This window comes from Hevea brasiliensis, chromosome 4, assembly GCF_030052815.1.
Source record: "Hevea brasiliensis isolate MT/VB/25A 57/8 chromosome 4, ASM3005281v1, whole genome shotgun sequence".
Lineage (NCBI taxonomy): Eukaryota > Viridiplantae > Streptophyta > Magnoliopsida > Malpighiales > Euphorbiaceae > Hevea > Hevea brasiliensis.
Window position 1 is genome coordinate 53,082,562 of NC_079496.1, and position 19,571 is coordinate 53,102,132.

The 19,571-nt window shown below is 33.8% G+C and overlaps 2 protein-coding genes across 3 annotated transcripts; one reads left to right on the top strand and one right to left on the bottom strand.

The window, feature by feature from the left end:
* The first annotated feature begins 396 nt into the window (after window positions 1–396).
* Window positions 397–14,588, top strand: LOC110642401 (phototropin-2). Its single transcript, XM_021794459.2, is given in 25 exon segments — window positions 397–572; window positions 1,092–1,779; window positions 1,782–1,824; window positions 1,911–2,093; window positions 2,204–2,295; window positions 2,411–2,660; window positions 2,885–3,104; window positions 4,966–5,036; window positions 5,600–5,706; window positions 5,920–5,969; window positions 6,069–6,173; window positions 6,771–6,830; window positions 7,372–7,461; window positions 7,573–7,649; window positions 9,142–9,226; window positions 9,718–9,798; window positions 11,063–11,166; window positions 11,798–11,847; window positions 11,933–12,039; window positions 12,238–12,360; window positions 12,802–12,853; window positions 12,983–13,095; window positions 13,182–13,322; window positions 14,130–14,248; window positions 14,357–14,588. Coding segments are annotated over 23 exon segments (2,955 nt in total). The 5' UTR covers window positions 397–572; window positions 1,092–1,145; the 3' UTR covers window positions 14,247–14,248; window positions 14,357–14,588.
* Window positions 14,589–15,779: 1,191 nt separating this feature from the next.
* LOC131179283 (AP-1 complex subunit sigma-2) lies at window positions 15,780–18,281 on the bottom strand. Of its 2 annotated transcripts, XM_058145707.1 has the most exons (8): window positions 18,139–18,225; window positions 17,863–17,926; window positions 17,663–17,749; window positions 17,372–17,463; window positions 17,152–17,260; window positions 16,509–16,544; window positions 16,177–16,263; window positions 15,780–16,065 (listed from the first exon to the last, which is right to left on the bottom strand). In XM_058145707.1, the coding sequence occupies exons 1-8, from the start codon at window positions 18,204–18,206 to the stop codon at window positions 15,994–15,996; spliced, it is 615 nt and encodes a 204-aa protein (XP_058001690.1). In that variant the 5' UTR covers window positions 18,207–18,225; the 3' UTR covers window positions 15,780–15,993. The 2 variants fall into 2 exon arrangements, with proteins under 2 accessions (XP_058001690.1, XP_058001691.1); XM_058145708.1 differs by lacking the exon at window positions 17,863–17,926 and having other exon boundaries at window positions 18,139–18,281.
* Window positions 18,282–19,571: the final 1,290 nt, after the last annotated feature.

Here is a 19,571-nt window from a genome sequence, read left to right on the forward strand (position 1 = left end):
GGTCCTCATAAATTGAAGCTGTCACTGGTAGGGGAGAGGATAGAACAAAATTTAAAGCTGGATGGCGAAATTTTATCTCCAAATTTTGCCACATCGAACCATTGTAGCCTCACACTTCGTGCACTCTTGTCCATTTCTACTCACTCCATTTTCATTCTAATTTTGAGCTCAATTAATCTCATCTTAACATTAGAGATTATATATATATATATATATATATATATATATATATATATATATATATATATATATATGATGGAACTATTGATTGGATAAAATGGAAACCAATTGGACGGTTCTCAATGCTTCCATATAAAAGAGAACGGCCATGATGCAAGCTTGTAAAGGCAAATTATTTTGCATATGGGGACGGTTGAGGCTTCCTATATATAATGAAACACTAACGTTATCAAAACTCTAGTAGAAACCAAACCATAAACAAAAAGAAGTAAGAACACAGAGACTGTTTAAACTATATTTTTTCTCGTTCAGTTTGTCAAAAATTCAAAGAAGCTCATCTGGGTTATGTCTTGGATGAGCGATGTTTTCATTTCTTATTGATCTCAACACCTGTGAGCAACTTTCTCTTGCTTTCTGTATTTTGTTTCTAGCTGCTATCCTTCTTTTTTTTGTCTGCATTACTGCGGTATAATTCTTAGATTCAAGGGATGTGAAGTTGTTTGAGTGATCTATAGCATATGATGCTACTAAGAAAGTTGATAAAATGTTTCTGTAAATACTTTCCATAGGTTTTGTACAACAAATGATGACTGCAAGTACACTTAACATTCTTTCTGCTTTCTATATTATCCAGTTTAACATATTTATTGATCTGCATACTTTTTTAGCAGCTACTTTTCTAGCATTTTTACATGGATATTGCAGATTTAGAATGTCAATTTATTTCAGTTTGTTTCCTTTCTTATTGAAAATATTTTCGATGTTGATCCATGGCTGTGTTCTTAGTTGTGAATTAGGGATACTGGTTATTATAGTGTAGTGAATTCTTTATTAAAATTTCTTTAAGTTGGATATAGATTATAATCAATTCCTTAGTTGTAAAACAATCTATTTTTGCGCTGGTATGATAGGCAGTCTCCTGTATTTGTTGTGAGAAGAGTTGAATCAGGGAGAAAGAGAGAGCAATGGATCAGGAGAATTTGAGTTTTAATGCCTCAAAATCATCTGCAAATGGTCAATCCATTTGCAGTAATTTTGTTGTTGGACAGCCTAATTCTACTAACAGTAGGAGTTATGGCATTGATACACAAGCCCGAGCAGAAGGAGGATCATCACAAACTCTTAGTTCTAGCAGCAGCAGCAAGGAGCCTGTGAACAAGTGGATGGCATTTGAAAGAGAAGATAAGACCAAGATCACTTCTTCTGCTTATGCAATAACAGAATTGAAGGGAAGTAATATGGCAGCAAAAGATGATGGAAGCTTCAATAATTTCAATGGACAATCCTCTTCCAACAAGATATTAACAGAAGCAAGCATAGCAGAAAGGACAGCAGAATGGGGACTTGTTGTTAAGTCAGATTTGGGGGAAGGTAGTTTCAAAGCAATAAAGATTTCATCTGGAGACGGAGATGGATGCAAATACCCATCGGAGAGATTCACAGCCAAGTCAACAAGGTCATCAGAGGAATCAGAAGCAAAATCCTTTCCTAGGGTATCACAAGAGTTGAAGGATGCTCTGGCAACCCTACAGCAAACATTTGTTGTGTCTGATGCCACAAAACCAGACTGTCCTATAATGTATGCCAGTAGTGGATTTTTAGAATGACTGGCTATACTTCAGAGGAGGTTATTGGAAGGAACTGGTAAGCATTATCCTTCTGCTTCAGTAGCTATGCTGATCAGTGCACAGCTAAGTTTACATAGAGAGTTAAGCCTTTTGTATTTGCAGCCGGTTTCTTCAGGGACCAGAAACAGACAGGCAAGAAGTGGCGAAGATACGAGATGCAGTGAAGAATGGGAGAAGCTACTGCGGTAGGCTTGTCAACTACAAGAAGGATGGCACTTCTTTCTGGAATCTGCTAACTGTCACCCCTATCAAAGATGACAGAGGCAATGCAATCAAATTCATTGGGTTAGTTAGTTAATTAACATATATATATTACTCTTTCTTGGAAAAAGCATTACATGACCAAATGTGAATTGACAATGAATTAGTAATCCTTCATCTTTGCCAACATGCAGAATGCAGGTGGAAGTCAGCAAATATACTGAAGGTATTAACGACAAGGCTTTACGCCCTAATGGATTGCCCAAGTCTTTAATCCGCTATGATGGTAAAAAAGAATGCATATTAATCTCGGTTTACTACTGTATGATATTTGAGAGATTTCATATTTCCAGCTTCTTTTATTTCATGTCAACTGTTATGTTTATATATATGTCATTCAGCTCGTCAGAAGGACAAGGCTTTAGGTTTCATCACAGAGGTTGTTCAAACTGTCAGAGACCCGAAATCTCACATTCGAGCAATGAGCCAAGACACACCCGACAGCCTTGATTATGTTCTGCCTAAATCTGTTGACTTTGATGCCATCAGTTCCAGTACACCTGGACAAACTCCTCAGTTGAACTCCATAGATGATGTTTCTCGGGAAGCTGACAAGAAAACTAGAAAATCAAGTCGCATTTCCTTGATGGGGTCAGTCTCTCTCCTCTTTGGATAAAATTTTCTGGATATTTTCACTAGTATATTGTCTAATTAATTCATATAATATCACTCTCAAGTCTCAACTATATTCTTGGATATATTTTAAATCCTTACACATTGCAGTAACCAAAAATTTTTTCCTATAGTAACTTCCTAAACATGAGCCTAAAAATTTATATGTAATAATAATAAGCTGTGTGATAATTCTCCTACAGGTTCAAACCAAGGTCTATAAGTTTTGCTGGAAAACGAGAAGCACCACCACCAACTGTTGAACCAGAGGTTTTGATGACCAAGGAGGTAAAACTCTCCGACAGTTGGGACCATGCTGATAGAGAAAGGGACATACGCCAAGGAATTGATTTGGCAACCACACTGGAGCGCATTGAAAAGAATTTTGTGATCACAGATCCTAGACTTCCTGATAACCCTATTGTAAGTCACAATTTCATGACCATTATGACATTCTTGTCAATCTCTGTCTCAATGCCAATGCATCTTGGACCGGCAAAAGTTCATGAACTAAGGATTGCCACCTAGTTTGCTTGTTTATAAGACCTTGCTTTCACACTAGAGGCTTGGATGCAACAGCTTTCTTCATTTTAACTTGCAAAATCTACTTATTTCCCATAAGCAGATTAATTTATTTGTGATGTGAAAAGATCTGTATCTTTCTGTTGTTTCCTTCCATGGCCTCCAATCACTTATAACGCGATCAGCTCTTGTCACAGCCAGCAAGTTTCTTGCATGTGTAAATTCATGGTCAATATGTGATAATAGAGCACACACCAAGTTTTTTGCAGTTATGGTCAATATTTCCATTCATGCCCGGTCGTTCAACTATGGAAGTGATCTTTCTCATTAGAAGCTTTATGGAGAAATATAGAGATGTGAAGAAAAATCTACATATGGTTTTTATTGATTTGGAGAAGGCTTATGATAGTGTTTCAAGAGAAGTCTTATGGAATGTGTTAGAACAAAAGAGGGTATCTATTAGGTACATACAAGTATTGAAAGATATGTATGAAGGAGCAACTACTATTGTGCGCACAGTGGGAGGGGACACAAGAGATTTTCCGATCTCAATTGGATTACACCAAGGATCAGCCATAAGCCCTTACCTTTTTACATTAGTTTTAGATGAACTGACGAAACATATACAAGAGAGTATTCCTTGGTGCATGATGTTTGCGGATGATATTGTTCTGATAGATGAGACACGAGAAGGAGTCAATAGGAAACTAGAACTTTGGAGAAGTACTCTAGAGTCAAAGGGTTTTAAGTTAAGTAGAACGAAGACAGAATACATGCATTGCAAGTTCAGTGAAGGCCAAACTGGTGATAGGGAAGGAGTTAGTTTGAATGGAGTGGTACTGTCCCAAAGTAATCACTTTAAATATCTAGGCTCAGTCCTTCAAGTAGATGGGGGATGTGAGGAGGATGTTAGTCATAGGATTAAAGCCGGATGGTTAAAGTGGAGACGTGCCACGGGAGTTTTATGTGATCGTAAGATTCCCAATAAATTAAAAGAAAAATTTTACCGTACAGCCATACGACCGGCTATGTTATATGGTAGTGAGTGTTGGGCACTGAAAGAGTCGTATGCATCTAAGATAAGAGTTGCAGAGATGAGAATGTTAAGGTGGATGAGTGGCCATACTAGACTAGATAAAATCCGTAATGAAAGTATTAGAGAAAAGGTAGGAGTGGTGCGAATTGAAGATAAGTTGAGAGAAGGGAGATTAAGGTGGTTTGGTCATGTGAAGCGTAGACATACGGAGGCTCCAGTTAGACAAGTAGAGCATATTAGGTTAGAGGATAGAAAGAAAAAAAGGGGTAGACCTAAATTGACTTGGAGGAGAGTAGTACAACAGGACTTAGAAGCATTACACATTTTTGAGGATTTAACCCAAAATCGTTCAGAGTGGAAAAAGCGAATCCATATAGCCGACCCCAAATTTTTGGGACAAAGGCTTAGTTGAGTTGAGTTGAGTTGAGTTTATGTTGAAACTATTACAAAGCTTGGAGTTCAATGTGATCACGGCAGCTAGTTTCTTGCATGTGTACTTTCCTGGCTAATATGTGATCATAGAGCACACACAGTTTTATGGAGTTATGATCAGTATTTCCATTTATGTTGAAACTATTTTCCAGCTTGGAGTTCAATTCTCTTCTGTGTCATAATGTGAAATATGTAGTCAGCACTAGCATCATACTTCAAGCTAGGAAGGTTGCAATGAGTTAAATAAGCAATTTAACATTATGAAGATTATGTTATTTGATGCCTTCTTTGCAGATATTTGCATCCGATAGCTTTCTTGAACTAACGGAATATACACGTGAAGAAATCTTGGGAAGAAACTGTCGGTATGAAATTTACTGTTTTCTATGTCTTCATTTTCAATTCTAGCCTTTTCAAGTACTAGAGCAGAGCTTTCTTGTTTCCATGACAAGTTACAGTTCCTATAAATGCAGTCCATTATTCAGTTCCTGTGTAAATTATATGCGATTCTAAGAGTTTCTTTATGTGTTAATCCTCTGCAAATCATAGAGGAAGATGCCCCCATGAAACTATAACTTCTAACTTCCATCTAATTATTTTGATATTGACAGTTTAATCATTTACAAGGGTAAGGAAAAAAGTTGAGTATGAAATTTCTTTGGATGTTATCAAAACATCAGAACTAGTCAAAGGGTGGATAGTTCAAATTTTCTGAGTAAAATTCTCAAGGCTGCAGTAGTGTAATAATGTTCTTGACTTACCATTTTCATGTTCTAAAGTAACCACAGTTGCTATGATAACTAATTTCATGTTTATGAATGAATTACAGGAAGCCAAAGTAAGAAAATTGTTAGTAATATCATTAATTTAACTAACCTTTCTGTAATTTCTAGGCACTTCAAACTTGAAAGTAATCTGTATTGTATAGGTTTCTTCAAGGACCTGAAACAGATCAAGCAACAGTCTCAAAGATAAGAGATGCTATTAGAAAGCAGCAGGAAATTACTGTTCAATTGATCAACTACACCAAAAGTGGTATGTGATTATTAATTTCCTATGATGCAAAATTAGTAAAAAACTACAAATAGTGCTTGTTCACCTATTTTACCTGAAAGCTAGAGAGAGAGAGAGAGAGAGTTTTAGCTGAAAGCTCCACATATGTATCAATTTTTTTATGTTCATTAAAAATGTAGTTTTTCAATTTTTTTCTATTAGTATTATGACTTTCTATGATTTCATGACTTGCAGGAAAGAAATTCTGGAACTTATTCCACCTGCAACCTATGCGTGACCAAAAGGTGGCTGTGCTATCCTAGACAATCATCTTCATTTTCAAGCTAACTATACTACATCTTCTCATTTTATCTATTCTCACAAGGTCCTTGTTATTTTTTTAGGGTGAGCTTCAATACTTCATTGGTGTTCAACTAGATGGAAGTGATCATGTGGAACCCCTTCGAAACCGCCTTTCTGAAAAGACTGAACTACAAAGTGCTAAGATGGTTTGTAATTTCCATCATTGTTTTTTATTTTTCTGCAGATATCAGAGCCTCTGTTAAATCTCTTAATAAATTAGCTAAAGCTCTAATTAATCGAAATAAGCAGCTGAAATCAAAGTAACTAGTGATACTGGAGCACTAAATATCTAAAAATATGCTCTTGCCCTCTTGTGCGCACTCATGGTAGCCTGCTCCAGTCCTTTATGAAACATTCGTTATTGGGTTAGCCATAGCCATACTCTTCACATGTTTCTAGTGATTCACAATGACAATCAAAATTCAGAACTCCGTTATAATGGTATAAGCCCAAAGAAAAAGAGGGAAATTTAAGGAGCACTGCTAAACATAATCATTAGCAGTGATGACATTTGTATTTGTATGCATGCTCAATGAATTTGAAAATTTTCATACAAGAATAGTACTTTTTTTTTATATATAGTAGTAATTATCAAAGGAGAAAATTTCAAAGCTGCACTTAATACTGGTTCTGTGTAGGCCTTGCCATGCAAATCCGTTAATTTCAATCATTTCATTCTGAATTCAAACATAACAACTTTATTTTTGCATTTATAACCATTTCAACATTTGGTTTTTTACCAGGTTAAAGCTACTGCTGAAAATGTTGACGAAGCTGTTAGAGAACTTCCTGACGCCAACTTGGTAAGGTACTCTTTCCACTCTATGTTAGGACTGTTAATTAGCTGATATTTTTCATTTTTTGAGCTTTTCAATTTTTGATGATAAATGGCTACAACCAAGGATAACATATCTAAATGCTTGGTCACTGAAATTTGATGACTGACAACTTCAAATTTCCCAAAAATAAATGAAATAAAATTTAGAGATGTTTAAAATATCTGGATATAAAGGCTTCAGAACTTTTACTGCATGAATATTAGACAGCAATTTACAGGAACCTTAATTAGTGCACCACACATGGATGTATAATGCAACTGTCAGTATGTATTGTGTTATATGTCATTTGCACATGTAAGTTCAGTTGATTTGATAGCTATATTCTTTCATCATTTCATGAGCAATAAAATTTTTCAGAACATTATGGCTTACAGTTAATTTATTCATTACTTTAATACTTCTTACTCCACAGAACTTATTGCCTTTGAATGATGAAAGTTTCTACCTTTTTAGCAATCTTATTGCACATAGCTCATGCAAACCTATATATAATGCTATTTTCCAGACACCAGAGGATTTGTGGGCATTGCATTCTCAGCCCGTCTTTCCACGGCCTCACAAAAGGGACAGTGCTTCATGGATAGCAATACAAAAGGTGCTAATTCTATAAGATGTTTATTTTGTTCCATGTTTGTTTCATTTCTTATAGTTGCATGTCTCCTTGAGTAATAAATCATGCTATTAAGGTTCACCATTGTCTCCACAGATCACTTCCAGTGGTGAGAAAATAGGATTACAACATTTCAAGCCCATAAAACCCTTGGGTTGCGGTGATACTGGCAGGTAGTGAAATACTTGTATTTATGTTATTGTCTTTATGTAAATAATTTAGTCAAATGGGTAATTTCTAAACATGAAACTTAACTATTTGTAACTTTCAATCCGTTGCTAGTGTGAAATATGCCATTATTGCTGTCGTATATTCCTTTTGACTTGCTAATGAGTTAAATATCTTGAGAATAAGCATTTGCATGCATATAGAATTGGATTTTCTTCAATGAAGTTTAATGGTTGGTGCCTGAGGAAACCCTTGGTGCCTGAGGAAACCTGACTTTAATCTGCAACTAGCCTTTGTTAATATCTGCAGTAGAAAGCGAAGGAGATAGGAAGGCCAAGAAGGTACAAAGCTAATGAAAGCAACACAGATGGAATAATAAGTTTAAACTTGAAAAGCATTTTGGGTTTAGATTGGTAGGTGGTTGTTGGATGATGATGTTCACAAAAATGATGGAAGAGGTAAAAGGCTCTTACTGTCACTCAGCCTACCTCATGTGGTTAGGGGCATAGGGGATTTGGGTAGAGAGTACACATTTGAGCCATAGTACCAAAAAGAGAAAAACAAGGAAAAACTCTTGCTTGGAGGCAGAATAGGGCACCCTGAAGAAGATGCTAGTCAAAATAACAACAATTCAAGTTCAAAAAGGAGTCAGAAGAAGATCCAGGGGAGATAAAACATAGCTTATTTAACTATCAAAATACAAAGCATAGCTTCAAAGTCCATCAAACATTCAAACATAAACCTCATGTGAAAGCAATTTAGCTTTGCCCCTCAACTGATAGTTTACCTCCCTTCTCCCTAGGGATTTAGCTTTTACATTGTAAGGTATAAAGGGAACTTTAATTGATGTCCCTGCATAACCCTTATCACTAGATTTCACGTCAACACCTTCTTCCTAACTAATCTCCATAATGCCAGGACTTGGAGCAAACATCTTTCACTGCACCAGTGCAGATGGAAGAGGGTGGCTACTTCTAGCTTCTGCCAGGATTAGATAATGAGACCTATGCATCACTTCTAATTTCTGATATTGTGAGGCCTCTTAAGGCAGTTTCTTGTTCCCTACTCCACACAGAATGCTACCACATGGAGCTTAAATTATCTCCTTTCAATATGATTCTTTGAAATCATAATAATTGCATAAGAACTTTTTATTTTCTGTTATATTTATGGTAGTTTATGCATAATGACAACTGATAGCGGAAGAAGGAAAAAGGCTATCCAATATGGTTCTTTTAAATCATTATAATTTCCTAAGAACTTTTTAGTTTCCAGTACATTTATATTAGTTTATGTAGATTGACAACAGAAAGCAGAAGAAAAAAAAGGGGCTATTTTGCTTCATTTTCAACCTCTCGTGTCTGCTTAGTTCATATTCTTGTGCTGCCACTCTCTCTCTACTATTGCTTCTTTATTTTATGCTTAGATGCTAGTCCTTGGTTTTTGATGTTATAGATCATTTACATTGCCTTTCTATTATTCTCATATTGATTGCAGTGTTCATCTAGTGGAACTGAAAGGTAGTGGCCAATTGTATGCGATGAAGGCAATGGAAAAATCTATGATGCTGCACCGTAATAAGGTTTGAATATCCCCAAAGAATTCTAGACATTATAACTTCCTTTTATGCAAGTCAAGTACACCACTGATATATGACTGCCTGAAACTCATGACTTCAGCTTCTATCTTTTTCACTTTCTTCTGTTTTTTACTTGTTCTTCTCTCTATGCTTGCTATATGAAATACAATTGATAGAGGATATATTTTCTTGGGAAAATTACAAAGTCCCTCTAAGGTTACAAATGATGTACTAAAACCATCCTGTGAAACTTGGAGATTGATTAAAGCTGACTGAAATTTGATTTTACGTTTTGTCACTAATGACAAAAAGTGTAGAAAGTGGAAAACTATAGAACTAATGAGTAAATCAACTAATTTACTATAGAACTCCCTAATGAGAAAATATGTAGAAAGTGGATATCTATAGATTTTCCCCTAATAAGGTAATAAATCTTGACTGAGGACCAATGACATAAAGGTCATTTAAAACTTTTCATTTTAATTACTATACAGGTTCACCGAGCATGCATTGAAAGAGAAATCATTTCGCTTCTGGATCATCCTTTCCTTCTCACGCTATACGCTTCCTTTCAGGTAATCTCATTGAAGATTTTTCATTAGGAGCTTCAAATCTATCTACTTGAAAATTCCCAACCGCTAGACTACTAGTTCAATGGCAATGGATGGAAACTTCAGTATTTCACAACTGCATATTATTAAGGTTGAAACTGCATAATTTGCTGCCGCTGCTGCTGCTGCAGCATCATTCATGATAGAAGACAACTGTATGAATTGAATAGTAGAATTTTTTGTAGATCTTTATAATTTATATGACATATACTTTCATTACTATGGTAAATAGTTTCACGAGGAGCTTTGTTCAGGCCTTGCTTAGGATGTTGGATTTCTTTTTTCTCGCAAATATGCAGGTTATGTAAATTTTAGTTAGACTTCAGCTAGGGTTTGGGCTCATTTGATCAAGCATTATATTTATAGTTCATTGTATTTGACATCATCATTGATGAAATATGAAGATGTTATTTGACTTGAAAACATTATGTTATCATTAAATGTCATAGTCTCTGATAGTTTATAGTAGAATATCAACTATCACTACAACAAATCTAAACTTTAACGATACTTTTTTAACATCATTTTGTACATAATGTTAAAGTAATAAATAACATCAAGATGACATATTTAGACATCAAGATAAGACATAAAGTAATAAATAATATATACAAGATCATGTACAAAAATGCTGTAAATTAATATAAAAGTACTGTTAAAGATTTTAAGTTACGGGATTTATGCACATCACTAAGTGTTTGCTGATAATTTTTATTAATAGCATATTTTAAATTTTTAACAGTATATAAAGCATATTGTTAAAGCCTAAATTTGTAGTGTATTTGAGCGCTTTCTATATTTTCTTTCTTGGAGAAATCCCATTTCAATATTTGCTTGTGTGTGATCTTTGTTCAGGAATTAATGTGAAGAAGGCCTCTCACCTAGTTTTTGGGTTCAATTCTTTCACTTTTATAAATATGTATAAGTACACATTTTTGTTTGTCTATGCATGTGTGCATGTTATGAGTACTTAAGTACTTAAGAGAACTTAAAAATACAATACTTGTAATTTTCCACTCAAAACTGAAATGCCTGTTGTTTGCTTGGTTTCTATTACCATATTCTACAAATATATACTATGGCATGCACTATCTTTAGTAAATCATTAGTTGATTTCGCCTTAATTTTATTAAGTTAACATGCTTGTTGATTAAATGACCTGAAATTTCTCCCTTTTCAATGGGATTTACTGATTGACTAATTTTGTGATGTTTCTTTATTTCCTCAGACTTCCACACATGTTTGTCTGATAACAGACTTTTGCCCTGGTGGAGAGCTATTTGCATTGCTTGACAAGCAACCTATGAAATTTTTTAAGGAGGAATCTGCAAGGTACTCTCAATTATTTCCTAAGTTACCTACATTCTGCCATTTAAAACTTATTTCCCTTATCATTGAAGGTCTTGTTTAGTTTCTTATTCCATCTGAAGTACTAACAGTGTCTTTCTCTTTCTGATATATTTCTGGACCCAAATTGGCCTGCCTAGAAATTTGAATTTTTAATGTATTTTATGATCAATATGAGTGGGCTAATATTTGGTAAATTTTTAGAATTATGGGTTGTTTTGGAGTCAATTTTGGAACAAAAGGGGATGAAAAGCACAGAGAGTTTGATTTAAACTCGACGTTGATTCAGAACCTGGTGAACAGTCTTAATCATTCTTCATGGAACTGAGAACTGTCTCATTTAATTTGATTGAAATGATGAAATCAATTGAAAGATTTGGTTTACACACATTTTGAAAGGTTTGAGCCTGATGTGAATTGTAATAGCATGCCCTTTAAGATCCGCATCCTCTTGTTAATTCTCTCACTTAATGCCATAAGACACAGTCATTTCCTTAATGAATCCTACAAAAGCTAGGGTTTTAGCTTAGTTGAATATTAAGAGTTGCCTTTTGCATCATAACCTCGTATAAATTAATTCTTTCTATTTCATTATTTATTGCAATTATGTCTTCAGGTTCTATGCAGCAGAGGTTGTCATTGGCTTGGAATACCTTCACTGTTTAGGTACTTTCATAAACTGAAAAGATACACCTTAACGTTTTTTTCTTGTTAGTGCTTATTTTTACCCTTTTCCTTAATATTTCACCAGGAATAATTTATCGAGACTTAAAGCCAGAAAATATTTTGATCCAGAAGGACGGTCATGTCGTTCTAACTGATTTCGATTTATCATTTATGGCATCCTGTAAACCACAAGTAAGTCATTTTCTTCCTGTTACAGAATCATATAATTCACTGTATTTTATTTTTTGGCTTAGGCTTCCTGACCTGGTGTTTTAGTTGCTTCGTTAAATATGTTAAAATTGTTTGCAGGTTCAACTTGACATGCTTTAATCATAAAAGAACACCAAAACAGGATTAAATATCTAATCTGTGATGAAATATGTTATGCAGATAATAAAGCACCCGCCTCCTAGTAAACGAAGAAGCTCTAGGAGTCAGCCACCACCAACATTTGTTGCAGAACCAGTAACACAATCAAATTCTTTTGTTGGAACTGAAGAATACATTGCTCCTGTATGTTGAATTATTGTTTGCTTTTAAATTTTTTTTTTATGTTCACTGTGGAGTTGTTTAATGTTAATTTACTGGGATGTGGTAGTTAAATTTAGAACAGTTTGGATCGGAGGGGTTAGATTAGAATGCCATAATTTCTGATTGGCTACTCAGATTTTAGGTTGCATAGACCTAATAAATTTTATGCCATTGGAGACTTTTTGTAACGGTAAAGTTACTCCATTTATGACTAGAGGTCACAAGTTTGAGCTATAAAAACAGCCTCTTTGCAAAGCAGGGTAAGGCTGCATACATCAACTCTCTCCAAAATCAAATGTGAAATGTTTTGTGAACTAAGTCACCCCTTCGTTCATCAAGGACGGATGCATGAGATTTTGGAAATATTCACCACATTTTTTTTTATCTATGTGCAACAGTTCTTACAGGTTTATTTGGTTTCAGGAAATAATCACAGGCACAGGCCACAGTAGTGCCATTGACTGGTGGGATCTTGGTAAGGATTCTTCTTCTTCTTCTTCTTCTTCTTCTTCTTCTTCCTTGCATATATTATTCAGTATTCTTCATTATCTGAAAATAATTTATTTGTTAATGACATGGAAATTTTATTTACATTTGGATTCAGGTATTTTGTTGTATGAGATGTTATACGGTCGTACACCTTTCAGGGGAAAGAACAGACAAAGGACATTTGCAAACATTTTGCACAAAGATCTAACCTTTCCAAGCAGCATTACTGTAAGATTTTCTTTACATGCTTACTGCAAATTTTCCAACAGTTAAAAATTTTATTTCTGATAACCATTATTAAATGATGTTACCAGGTTAGTCTTGCTGCTAGGCAATTGATTAATGCACTATTGAGCAGAGATCCTGACATCCGTTTAGGATCAAAGACTGGTGCAAATGAAATCAAACAACATCCTTTTTTCCGTGGAATTAATTGGCCTCTTATACGCTGCATGGTACTCTTCTTCTTCTTCCTCTTCTTCTTCTTTGTGTGTTTCTTTTATAGCAAGTAAACTTTAACTTTTGGATTGAAATTGAACATTTTGAGAAGCTCCTAGGAAGTAGTTTGTCTGACAATTTTGTCAAGGAAGCAAGTCAAAGACAAAGTTTTAACATTTTTAGTTATAAACAAGCAACAGAGGGGAAGGTTTTGGTGTAATTTGGGAGAAAGTAATTCCTAAACTTACAATGTTGAGGCAATGTATTTTTATTTAGTGCTTTGGAAATACCTAAAAGAAAATTGTGACACTTGGGGTTTGAACCCATAACCTCCTGCACTGCGAGGTAAGTACTTAACCACTGGGCTAGTAGCTCATGGCCAACATAGATTTTTTGTAATTAGCTATTTTTTTTTATGAGTGTAGCTAATTAGAAGCTTGTTCTTATTTAAGAATGAGCTTATCAATCATTAAATTAAATATTTGCATTTAAATTTGTACAATCATTATACACATTTTAATTGATTCTGCACACATTTCGATACAATGTGAGGTGGAGCTTATATTAGATGCACATTTTTTTTTAAAACACAATAATGTATTATAATTTTCAATTAGACAACATAAACATACATAAGTGAACTAAATCTAAATTTAAAGAAACTGTGTGGAACACCCATTCAAATAGATGAATTTCTAGAGACTAGTAGCAGCTGAGGAAGCACAAACAGGTATATTGAGGATAAATGAATCTTTTACCAAGTTAGTACATAATAATGTTTACCCAAGGTTACATGACATCCATTGGATGCTGTATATGTGCAGAGCCCACCACCTCTGGATGTTCCTCTCAAATTAATTGTAAAAGATCCGAAGGCCAAAGATGTTTCATGGGAAGATGATGGAGTGCTTGAATCGTCCATAGATATGGAGATTTTCTGAAGGTTTGTATGAATTACGACGTCAATTCAGAGCTGCATTATTTCTGATTAGCAATCCATAACTTTTCAGTGTCATTGATTTTCTTTTCTTTTGCGGAACTCATATTACAGACAAGTGCTGCTCCAAGTGACATCTCATGAAAGCATTGCTCTCTTATTTGTTTATATTATGTCCATTGTACCGGATTACTAAAAAGAGATTATGCAGCTTTATCAGTGTTTTGTATGTTCCGTTAAGGCATCGTATAGGTTTGCCTCAGCTTATAAAGCAAGAAACTGTAGTAACATGCGAGATTTAATAGACTATCCATCTACAAGCACATAAGTTTTATGGGAGTTGAAATGGATTTCCATTCAAGTAATAACCAGATAGCTCCCGTCAGCCGGGGACTGACTGTAATTCTGGAGCCATAGGCATCTGACTTCTATTTCTCAATAAAGTAAATATTCTAAATAATCAAATTTAGATGCTACCTAGCTGCATGTATCTATAATTAGACATTTTCATCTACTTTTTCTCAAACCATCATCCAACGTAATCTGTCATCAGACCTCACAGCTTCTGGACCTACATTCTGTAAGAGTAAACCAAACATTATAACCTCATTGACTGAATGACTCCAATGGCATAAACATCCTCATATTTGCCTTCTAGTCCTCACAGACAACCCAATAACATTGTTAAGAAACCAAAAAATAATTTAAAAGAAATAACAAAATAAACAGGAAAGTTAGTCTGGTAACCTAGTGTTGTCTCCCCCAGCCAGGCCAGGATATTCTATGTTAAATGACAGCTAAGCACCACATGCTCTTCAAGTTGCCAGGAAATGCTCTCAGGTAGTATAATGCCATTTTCCGGGCTCTTGGCAACACGATGTTATGCTGCTTAATCCCTTTTAAGACCAAAAGATACTGCTAGAAAAGAGCCACACTAAAGTACATCAATAGGTAAATAGATTCAGCCTTATTTTATATCCTTCGGAATCTGATGATGGGGTATTTTTGTGACCTACCCCAGCCAGGCAAGAATGACCTATATTACATTACAGCTGAAAGCATGCAATCCAACTTGCTTGGAAAAGTTCTGGGGAAAGCAACACAACACCATTCTTGGGCTCTCATCAGTAGGCTGTATACAGTTCTTGGGAGTCTTGAAACAAGGACTCGAACCAAATTAGCCTTATTTTATGTTTTGGTTCGCTGCTCATTTCATTCTTCTTTTTCTTTTCCACCGGAACCCTTATTTTGGCAACCATGATCGCGTCCGCTAGTGATTTGGGACACAAAAGTTCCGTAAATTGGAACATGCAGTGCAACTCGGATCATACTATCCAAGTGGTTGTTGTAGCTATGGTTTCTAATTCCCCATTTTGAGAATTAGTACAAAAAAAAAGTTTATCCAAGAGAAATTTTGACAGCTCATGCACCCTAGGGAATAAATGTTCCATCAATCTGTTAACAATGATGTAGAATCTACTGCATTAGTTGTTCTAGCATTTAATTACAATCACTGCCAACAACATCCACAGAACAATTGAGTTAATAATAAATTTCACTTGACAAAGGCCACAATCATATGAATCACATTGGACAGATTCTAGGTGAATCACAATAGCTATCCAGTGTGATAAAATTCTAGAATAACATATACTTCACATATCAACAAGGAAAATTGTAATAAACATCAACAGCTGACTGCACAGCACTTCAAAATCAACCAATGCAAAATACAATTGCTCTTTCGTATCTTACTTGGTGGCCTGGGCAATTATATTACTTATGGAACTGGCCTGCTCTTTTGCACTCTCCACCAGCGAATCCTACAGATCAATGAATAATGAACTCAGCAAACATAGAAGAATCTACAACTACAGTTACAACTTAAGACAAATGTGTGTGTAGGGTGGGGGGCAGGGCAAGAAAAGCTATACCTGTGCAGCTATTAGCCTGGCAACTGTTTTCTTGCTCGACTCTTGAAGCTCACCAGCAATCAAAAGCTCATCCAATATATAGTAAGCCTTCCATGTTAAGAGGAGCAAACAACTAAGCAAAGAAACATTTGTATTCATGTATACATAATAAATAACACCAATCTGCTTTAATAACTCAGGCATATTTGGATTAGCCAATTGCAGCATAAATTATCAATGACAATGGGAATACACCAAATTCAACTTTCAAATGCTAAGCTAAGCTAATGAAAAGGAGGTTAAATGAAACCATAATACAAAGAAGAAATCTCTACTGCAAGATGTACACATACCTTATGGAAGTTGAAGATCAAGTCCAACTCACAGACCTGGAAGCATAAATGAATTACCAAACAATCAATATATAGAAGGATTAAGACTCCATTTGTTTCACATATAATATTTTCTTTTCTCACTTTCTGGAGTTTAGGCACAGAAAAATTAATAAAAACAGCAATTTCCATGTCAACATGAAAACCAAGCCACTTTAAAAAATTAAAAAAGAAAAGCAATTTGTTTTCAAGAATTCTACATGCTCACAAAGATGTAAACAACTAAAAGATAAGCACATAAAAGAAGTCTAACAACCACATCAACCGTAGCTGGCTATTAGCAGCTGAGATCAGGGTCTATTAGACTAACAGAACCCACCATAATTAAACATGGCTCTCTTCTATTTTTTAAATAGATTAAAACCAAGAGCAAGAACATAGAGCACATAAAGGTCAACTATTCTCATTCTTTTTCATTTCGAGAAATTTAATGTTTTAGCTACACTCAGAACAGCAAATATATATGTAGCGTGTGTGTAAAAAATGTCATAACATAAATCATTTTCTCAAAAAAAAAAAAAAGAAAATCATATGTAAACCATTTTCCAGGAAGCAAACAGACCCTAAAAGAAAATACAGTGCCCACAGAGTTAGGTATACTCACACTGCCAAAATAACGGTCCAAAATCTCAACATAATGATGAATTATTTCAAGGACCTCTAATTCATTGTCATCCTGATCAATGCACATGCAGAAATAAAGACTAGCATACCTGCAAATAGCATTCAATGGAAGCAACACATTGATCATATCTATGATGACAAAAACACACCTCACAGATTCTCTATATAAAAATGAAGCTGCTGCCATATTCTTGCATTACCTTTTATAAACAACTTTATATCCTCTCCATTCAACGAAATTACAAAGCTTGGGCCCTCGACTCAGAATCACTCCACTTAGTTCACGAATAACCTTCTCAAAATGTGTTACCATAGACAAATAGACATTAGCAAAGTTAAGAAAGCACAATATTTTCAGAGAATTGTCAACATAAAACAGTACCACCAGAGACCAGCAATCTATCATCATTATGGCCTTACAAATATATATTTACTCAAAATCCTAAATCCATAACTGAAAGAGCTGAAAGAAGAGAAGTTCTGATAACTACCTTAGTTCTTTCCTTTTGTGAATAAGGCGAATACCATTTAGTCAACCTCACTTTCCCTTGTCGACTAATAAGAAGGACAAAGTGAATCTGGAACACAAAGTAACAGGAACCATTAATGTTTGTATTCACGTTACTAAATCAATGACAAGAGTTAAGTAAAGCATGTAGAGAGAATTAGAAGATATGAACAATTGGATTTCCTTCTTCTTACAATTTGTTGAACCAGAATGCACTATAGCAACAATTTTCGATACTGGAAAGCTCCTTCAGAGATTTAAACAATTTTCCATCAACCCATTTCAAGGCACACAATAAACAATCTCATTTGATTTGAAAATCTCCAAAATCATATTCACAAATCATAAAAAAGCCTCACCCAATCAGCCATGGTTTCTCTCAACAAAACTAGAATCAAACAGCGCACTAGTACCAGATCTAAAGAGAAAGACAGCCACAAAAAAACTGAAAAAGCTTACCATATTCTCTGTTGGTTAGAATCAAGATACCAGTACTCTATCGAAAACCACCTGCAGCTAAGCAGCATACCACCCGCTTTTGTTTTCTCCTTGACACGAATCTTCTGGAGTTAGAAAATTGAAACTTGAAAATTAAAGATCTTAAGACCGAACCGGCGGGTTGGACCGGTGAACCAGCCATCAAATTTGATTCGTTCGAATTTGTTATTCAACTAAACGCATAAGCAATATGGTGTGACCTGATCATCCGACCATTAAATTAATAAATTCTGTTAATCCGACCGATTTAATTACCCAATAAAATTAATATTTTTAGTATTAACAAGAGAATTAAATTTGAAATTTCATAAAAAAAATCTTTATAATCAAAATTAAATAAATAGCTTAGAAAGTTTATGTTTGTAATTTTAAAATATATATTATTCTATAATATAATAAATTTTATAAAGTAATTTATTTATTTATTTATTTTTTAAAATTTTATAAAGTAATATAAAAAAATAATTATATATTCGTTAAAACTTTTTATGTATTATATTACAGGAATATGATTTATTTTTATATATATAATTTAAAAAAATTGTGTATTAATTAATTAATAAATCTTAAAATATTTTAAGATACATGAAAGAAGAAAAAATTATGTAAATTGTGGTGGCATTTTTTTTTTTAGATTTTAATATTTAAATAAAATTTTATGTATAAATAATAGATAAAATATGATTCTTACGTATGGACTAAGAATGGAATTTAAAAAAAGTTATGTTAAAAATACAAAAATTCTTTAATTATTATAAAATAGAACTCTAAAAAAATAAAATTATGTTAAAAATACTAAAATTCTTTTACTATTAAAATTTGATACTATTATAATTATATATTTTTATAAATATAAATTAAAATTATATTTTAATTACATAAATTATATTATTATTATTATTATTATTATTATTATTATTATTATTATTATTATTATTATTAAAACAGAACATATTCTTATCCTTCCTTTCTTTCAAAATTTTAGGCCACCCAATTTTCTACTTTGAATTGTTATGTTTAAATTCATTAGCCTTTGTCTCTACGTGGCAAAAGACTATGAAATTACATAGTCATCCAGTTGAACGGAAAGTTGCATTTGGCTTCTCAGAATTTTTTTTTTTTTTTCACTCTAAATATTATTAATTTATTTATATATTCATGCCTGCCATTGTTATTTCTTTTTCTAATCAAAAATTACTTTTTTTTAATCAAAAAATGTTAACTAAAAATAAAAATGAGATGATATTACAATAGTTTTTAGTATATATATTTTATAGTTATAAAAAATTAAAATTTTTAATTTTAATAATTTTATACTTAACCAAAATTTAAAATAAACAATAAAAATGAAATGTGCAAAAATAATATATGAATATCACCTGTGATTATTTAAT

Excerpts from the sequence above, each read along its gene's own strand:
- LOC131179283 (XM_058145707.1), bottom strand. The coding sequence starts at position 18,206 with ATGCTGCTTAGCTGCAGGTGGTTTTCGATAGAGTACTGGTATCTTGAT. Across the intron at positions 17,927-18,138 it reads TCTAACCAACAGAGAATATG|GAGCTTTCCAGTATCGAAAA; the intron begins GTAAGCTTTTTC and ends AAATCTCTGAAG. Across the intron at positions 16,264-16,508 it reads TGATCTTCAACTTCCATAAG|GCTTACTATATATTGGATGA; the intron begins GTATGTGTACAT and ends TTAACATGGAAG.